Source organism: Octodon degus, unplaced genomic scaffold (assembly GCF_000260255.1).
Source record: "Octodon degus isolate 3935 unplaced genomic scaffold, OctDeg1.0 scaffold00245, whole genome shotgun sequence".
Classification (NCBI taxonomy): domain Eukaryota; kingdom Metazoa; phylum Chordata; class Mammalia; order Rodentia; family Octodontidae; genus Octodon; species Octodon degus.
The window spans coordinates 286,037-293,222 of NW_004524821.1; the positions used below are offsets into that span (position 1 = coordinate 286,037).

The following is a 7,186-nucleotide window of genomic DNA, read 5'->3' on the forward strand; positions in this document are numbered from 1 at the left end:
AGGAAAGAAGGAAAGAAGGAAAGAAGGAAAGAAGGAAAGAGAGAAAGAAAGTAAAGAGTTGGGATCTGAATTGGGTTATGTTCCAGTTCAGAGCAGTTTCCTAGTTGCTGTGCCCTCTAACTTCCCTGGAATTTCCATGTACTCAAGGCTTCTTACTCACCAAAACTTATCCTAACCCCTAGAGGCCACTGACTCAAGTCAGGGTTCTCAATATACTAGGACAAATATGACAACTGGTGGAGATAAAGATGGTTAGCAACTAAGGGCCAAGGACCCAGGCTTGGTGTATCCAATGGACAGTTTAGAGACTGTCTTGACTTCCCCGTCAGTGAGTATGGCTACCGACTGCTTCCTGTTCTGCTAGACCTCAGTGGCTTGGGAGGGGTAGGGAGAACAAAGAGCAGGGATGAAGGAGGATGAAGAGGCTGCATACTGCTCCACCTGCACACTTCTGGTGAGGAGTGTGGGCCTGGCTGGGAGTGCCATAGGATTAGAATTCCATAGAATTAGATACACTTGCAAGTGGCATGGGAGGAGGGACATGCAGTTAGTGACTGGCCAGCCAGGAGACCTCAGATGCCATGAATATGACCAGGTGTATAAGATGGGATGTGTGAACGGGATCTCATAGGCTGTGGATGGGTCTGGCCAGTCCTGTGATGCTGGATGTGTGTCAGGTTGCCTAAGTGTGGTGAATGTGCTCAGAGCCAAGCCTGCCTGTGCTAGCTGCCTCCTTGGCATCAGATCAGGCCCTCCCCATGGTGGAGGCAGGGCTATGGGCAGGTCTCTCCAGGACAGGTGTCTCCAGTTCCTGGAACTGCTTTGCTTCCGTGTCTGTTACCTTTCCCTAGACCTACCAGTGGGGCACTGGATGGAGATGGGAGGAGACCATGCCTCAGGGCGGCACTCCCAGGCCAGCCAGAGGGCCAAAGGAACAGAAGGTTACAGTGTGAGCCCTGAGAGCTCATGTCTGAAGGGTGATAGGAGTTGGTCACGCCAGACCAGGCCAAGCACAGTCAGTTCCCCCACAGAGTTACCAGAATGGCAGAACCTGTCTGTCGAGCTGTTTCCTCCTCAGCAAGAGGTTGACAAAAAGGTTGATCTAGAGCTGGGGCTTTAGAACACCTTGGTAGCAGAGAGAAGACACAAGTGGGCGGGAGCGCTTTCTCCCTGTATCTTTGCTGTGCCTCTACTTGCCCCATAGGTCATTTGCCATTGTGCCCAGCAAGTGTGTTGAACATGAAGCCCTGGGGCACTGGAACCTGTAATCTTGGGGGAGGGGTGAGAGATGGGCCCAGCCTCTGATTCTCACCTGAAGCCTACACAGAGGGAGGGATTTGGTTCCAGAATGTCCCACAGAGATGGGCCCTGGGCCCTCCAGCATCTAGTTGTAAATGACCCTTCTGGAGTGAATGACCCAAGCAGAAAAGCATAGGTCCTGGTCTCACCACCCACCTAAGCTGCTTCTCCCCCACAGGTGATTGAGGAGTTCTACAACCAGACATGGGTCCACCGCTATGGGGAGCCCATCTTGCCTACCACGCTGACTACACTCTGGTCCCTTTCGGTGGCCATCTTCTCTGTTGGAGGAATGATTGGGTCCTTCTCTGTGGGCCTCTTCGTGAACCGTTTTGGCCGGTGAGCAGGAGGGGCCTTGAGCCTGCCCTTGGGAGTGTCCTAAGTGGGAATCACATGGGGGAGGGGAGACTTCCTAGCTTGTTCTAGGGTATCACCTGTAGCCCAGCCCCTAGAGAGTTGGGATCGAGACCCTGCTGACCTGTGGCCCCACCCTCAGGCGGAACTCTATGCTGATGATGAACCTACTGGCCTTCCTGTCTGCTGTGCTCATGGGCTTCTCGAAACTGGGCAAGTCCTTTGAGATGCTGATCTTGGGCCGCTTCATCATTGGTGTATACTGCGGCCTGACCACGGGTTTTGTGCCCATGTATGTTGGGGAGGTGTCACCCACAGCTCTTCGTGGAGCTCTCGGCACCCTGCACCAGCTAGGCATCGTTGTTGGCATCCTTATTGCCCAGGTAAGCCAGGAATGGGTCTGCCTGCCCAACTGGGCAGAGCTTCTCTAATTAGACTTCTGTCAGCCTTCCACAGCCCTACAGAGGACAGCCTTGAGGTGGCCAGGTCCCAGGGCACACACTACCACTCACAGATCTCCCACTGTCCTTCCCAGCCAGGCAAAAGATTGGTCCTTGTCATGTCTTTCTCATGCTGGGCCTCCAACCACAAGGGACCCCACAGTCCCCCAATGTGCTGCACTGCTTTGTGCCTCCAGGCTCGCAAGCCTTCATGTGTGCTCTCTCCAAAAGCCTCCTCCATCCACATCCCTCCAGCCTTCCTGTGGCAGAGTAGCCACCCCACACTCTGTGCTAGACACACTGGTAGACTTGTCATGGCTTCCTAGTGGTCTGTGAGTTAGGTCCTGCTTTCCTCTGTTCCAGATGAGGAAACTGAGGTTGAGAGAGGTCAAGCCTCATGTTGGCAGGACTGCCACAACTGAAGCTCTTCCCTGTCCGCAAAAAAAAAGAGAAAATCTTAGCCGGGGAGATGGCTCAGTGGAATAAGCGCTTCCCTGGCAAGCTCAAGGGCCTGAGTTCAATCCCCAGTTCCGCAAAAAAAAAAAAAAAAAAAAAAAAAAAAAAAGAGTGAAGCTCTTCCCTGAGCAGGAAAGGTGGGAGTGGAGTGGGTGCAGGGCACTCACAGCCCCGCTTCCCCCCAGGTATTCGGCCTAGACTCCATCATGGGCAATGAGGAGCTGTGGCCCCTGCTGCTCAGTGTCATCTTCGCCCCAGCCCTGCTGCAGTGCGTGCTGCTGCCCTTCTGCCCTGAGAGCCCCCGCTTCCTGCTCATCAACCGCAATGAGGAGAACCGGGCCAAGAGTGGTACGGGCCGGGCCCTGCCCTCCTCCCCAGCCCCTGAGCCCTGGCCTTCTCCCCACTGAGCCACCCCACCTTCCTTCCTGTCCCACCAGTGCTGAAGAAGCTACGCGGAACAGCTGACGTGAGCCAAGACCTACAGGAGATGAAGGAGGAGAGTCGGCAGATGATGCGGGAGAAGAAGGTCACCATCCTGGAGCTGTTCCGCTCCCCTGCCTACCGCCAGCCCATCCTCATTGCTGTGGTGCTGCAGCTGTCTCAGCAGCTGTCGGGCATCAATGCCGTGAGTGCCCCACCCGCCCTTCCTGTGGGCCTAGCCAAGCCCTAGCACAAGTATGTGCTGTGAACACATCCCAAAGCAAACAAGCCTCTGCCAGGAGAAGCTTTGCTTTTAAGTCAAAGCCGCTCAGGTCACTGTGCAGTGTCCATGTGGCTGAGAAGTAACTGTCCCTTCCGTCTTCACTCACTGAAACCCACACCCATTGGTACAGAGGCAGAGGCGGGTGAGGGAGCCCAGCTGATCGCAGCAATCTCTGTCTGGCAGGTGTTCTATTATTCCACAAGCATCTTTGAGAAGGCAGGCGTGCAGCAGCCCGTATATGCCACCATTGGCTCCGGCATCGTCAACACAGCCTTCACCGTCGTGTCGGTGAGTCCTTGCTTGCAGTGAGTGAGCAGCCAGGGTCCAGCTCAGGGCCTCGGGACAGATGCATGACAGCAGTTACCGGAGCTGGGCACGTGGAATGTGCTCTGTAAGTGCTCTCGTTTCATCCTCAGCAACCTGTGAGATTCATTAATTAGCAGGGAGCTGACATGGATGTTAATGAAAGTGAAATGGCAAGTGCTCTCTCCAGGTCACAGCTGGGGCAGTCAGCTGTTTGGGGGACCTCTTACTCTGTGCTGCTGGCAAGTTTCAGAGCCAGTTCTCTGCCTCTCATCCCTTATGTAGCCCCTGAACTGAGCTCCAAGGGAGAGGGAGCCCTGACCTCCGTGCTGGTCTGTGTATGCCAGCTTTCTTGGCTACTGAGGCTAGCGTGTAGGTAGATGAGCTTCCAGAGTGTGAGCTGACACTGTCCCTGCCCACAGCTATTCGTGGTGGAGCGAGCTGGCCGGCGGACTCTGCACCTCATAGGCCTGGGTGGCATGGCGGGCTGTGCTGTGCTCATGACCATCGCCCTGGCGCTGCTGGTGAGTAGCTGCATGCCAGGGACCGGGGGTTGGGGTTGGGGGCCTGCTTGGGCTTGGATCCCAAGTGCCTAGCAAACTGAGCTCTCCCTGCTTCTGCCCACCCCGGTCTGGGCACCTTCCGGCTCCTGCGGTTATCACCTTCATTTCTCAACAAAGCACCCGTGCCCCTTAGACCCCAAGCTGTCCTCTCCCAGAACACTTCATTACCCAGTGTCAGACTTTTCAAAGCCTTTAACAGAAGCTCTGATTCATCTTCACAACAGCCCTAGAAAGTATTACCGTGGAGGTGCAAAGACACACCTGTCTCCATTCTCACAGCTCAGATGCAGTTCAGCTATGACAGGTTGAATTACCTTTATCAGAAGTGCTCAGACTAGAAGTGTTTTAGATTTCAGGGGTTTAGAAGTGGGACCCGAGTCTAAGCATGAAATTCATGTTTCATGTACACGTTATACATATAGGCTGAAGGCAGTTTCTATAGTGTTCGTAGTATGCCCTTCATACCACATGAGGCCAGGTATGGAATTTTCACTCATGGTGTCAGGTCCACAGGCACTCAAAAAGTTGTAAATTTTCAGAGCATTTTGGATTTCAGATTTTCAGATTAAGGATTTGATGGGTAAGAAAATTAAAGCCCTATTTCATAAAAAGGATGAAGTCAGTAAGGGACCTGGGACTGCGACTATAGCCACTGAGATAACCTGGACCAGAGACTTGCATATGAACACTCATTTGTCCAACCTCTAGGCAAGAAAAGCACTATTGCACATATTTAAGCTGATCTCTGCTTGGAAAGTCTGACTGCTACAAAAGCAAGCACGCAGCAAGGGGTGAACAGCAGATGTGAGGTCTAAACCAGAATCCTGTTCCATGCTCACCTATTCAAGGAGAATGATTATATGCCAAATCGTAGCACCTACTCTATGCCAGCCTGAGCTGGGCACCTTACAGTTACCCCAACCCCTGGAATGTTCTCTCGCCACAGACAACTTGTAGCCAGAGCCAGGGCACCCTACGGCCTTCTTAGCACCACCCACATGGATACCACGTTGTCTATCCCAAAGGATGAGCTCAGACTTAGAACCACCCTAAAGGACATAAGCCATTCTGTTCAGATGAGAAACTGAGACCCACACAAAGGGTAGCTAGGTCACAGCAAATCCAGGATCAGTTCTAGGCCCTGTGCCTTCCACCCCGAGCTAGGGCCTCCAAAGAACCATCAGAGCCCAGTCTAACTCCCTCCCCCATCTTCCTCAACAGGAGCAGCTGCCCTGGATGTCCTATCTGAGCATTGTGGCCATTTTTGGCTTTGTGGCCTTCTTTGAAGTGGGCCCTGGCCCCATCCCGTGGTTCATTGTGGCTGAACTTTTCAGCCAGGGCCCTCGCCCAGCTGCTTTTGCCGTCTCTGGTTTCTCCAACTGGACCTCAAATTTCATTGTGGGCATGTGCTTCCAGTATGTGGAGGTGAGAACTCCCACTATCTCTGTCCTCACCATTTCTCGCCTACATGCAGTGACCCCCAAATGTACTACACAGAGTGCTCCCAGCATTCTTGTTAGAACTCATGCCAAGAAGGAAACTGAGGCTCAAAGCTCAGCTTACCTGACTAAGAACGCTGACCTTAGCTTCAGGGTTTTTAGCTTGGAATGATGTTCCTGAAGCCTGTCACATGGAGGCGTTGGCACAGGTTCATATTTAATCATCATAGCATCCCTGGGTGTAGTATTAATTTCCTTTTTCAGATCAAAGGCCCAGAACTAATTTATTCACAGTCCTGCAGCTGTTACAGGGGTCATAACCTAAACTGTCTGTGTTTTCTAGCAACTGTGTGGTCCCTATGTCTTCATCATCTTCACTGTGCTCCTGATTCTGTTCTTCATCTTCACCTACTTCAAAGTTCCTGAGACAAAAGGCCGGACCTTCGATGAGATTGCTTCTGGCTTCCGGCAGGGGGGAGCCAACCAAAGTGATAAGACACCTGAAGAGTTGTTCCGCCCTTTGGGAGCCGATTCACAAGTGTGAGGTGCCCCGTACCACCAGCCCGGCCTGCTCCCAGCAGCCCCAAGGATATTTCTGGAGGACAGGCAGCTGGATGAGACTTCTAAACTGACAGATCTCCGCTGAGCCAGGCCTGGGTCTCCTCTCTTCAGCCAGCAATGATGATGTCCAGAAGAGTATTCAGGACTGTAAATGGCTCCAGAATTTTAACAAAAGCAAGACTGTTGCTCAAACCTATTCGGACAAGCAACAGGTTTTATAATTTTTTTATTACTGATTTTGTTATTTTTTTATCAGCCAGACTCCCCATGCCCCAGGCTTTACCTGAGAGGCTCAGTGCCTGAGGGTGGGACCAGGCCCTGTGCAGACACTTGCCTTCTTCACCAAGCTAATTTTAGGGCTGGACCTATGATCAAGGACACACTAATCGAACTATGAACTACAAGGTTTCTATCCGAGGAGGTGGCCATGGCCACCACCTTTGTAGGCCGGATCTCTGCCCTGGGGATTGGGCTTCATTTTAGGATTCGCCCATGCCCATCTCTTCCTGCCCAACCACTCAAATTAATCTTTCCTTGCCTAAGACTAGTTGGGAGCACAGAAGTGCAGGGAGGAAAGGGGAAGGGCTGTCAGGTTCTAGTCTCCTGTGCACTGAGGGCCAGATGCTCACCATCAGAGGCTTTTGGGAGGCTAATTTACTGCTGAAGAAGACATGGACACTCCTGCCCTGCTGTGTATAGATGGAAGATATTTATATATATTTTTTGGTTGTCAATATTAAATACAGGCACTAAGTTATAGTATATCTGGACAAAGCAACTTGTAAATACACCACCACACTCCTGTAACTTACCTAAAGAGATATAAATGGCTGGTTTTTAGAAACATGGTTTTGAAATGCTTGTGGATGGAAGGTAGGGAGGTCTGGGTGGGTGTGGGAAAGATGCAAGCAGAGTTGTGGCTACTGCAGTGGTGGTTGATTTTTCTGGCTCAGGATCTCATCCTTTCCAGCACCTATGAACAGTGTCTTTTGTTTAAAAATCTATTACCCAGACAAAAAAAATGCAAATTCTATATCTTGATATTCAAGTTAGTTCCACCCTACAATT

The 7,186-nt window shown here is 51.8% G+C and overlaps 1 protein-coding gene across 2 annotated transcripts in view; it reads left to right on the forward strand.

The window, feature by feature from the left end:
• The window catches only part of Slc2a1 (solute carrier family 2 member 1), a 31,224-nt gene extending 24,262 nt beyond the window's left edge, over positions 1–6,962 (forward strand). For both annotated transcript variants that reach the window (XM_004645932.3, XM_023706231.1), the window contains exons 3-10: positions 1,478–1,638; positions 1,796–2,036; positions 2,735–2,897; positions 2,987–3,174; positions 3,436–3,540; positions 3,978–4,079; positions 5,340–5,543; positions 5,901–6,962. In XM_004645932.3, the coding sequence (XP_004645989.1) occupies positions 1,478–1,638; positions 1,796–2,036; positions 2,735–2,897; positions 2,987–3,174; positions 3,436–3,540; positions 3,978–4,079; positions 5,340–5,543; positions 5,901–6,101 (1,365 nt within the window). In that variant the 3' untranslated portion in view covers positions 6,102–6,962. The remainder of the gene's footprint in view (positions 1–1,477; positions 1,639–1,795; positions 2,037–2,734; positions 2,898–2,986; positions 3,175–3,435; positions 3,541–3,977; positions 4,080–5,339; positions 5,544–5,900) is intronic.
• The last annotated feature ends 224 nt before the right edge of the window (positions 6,963–7,186 follow it).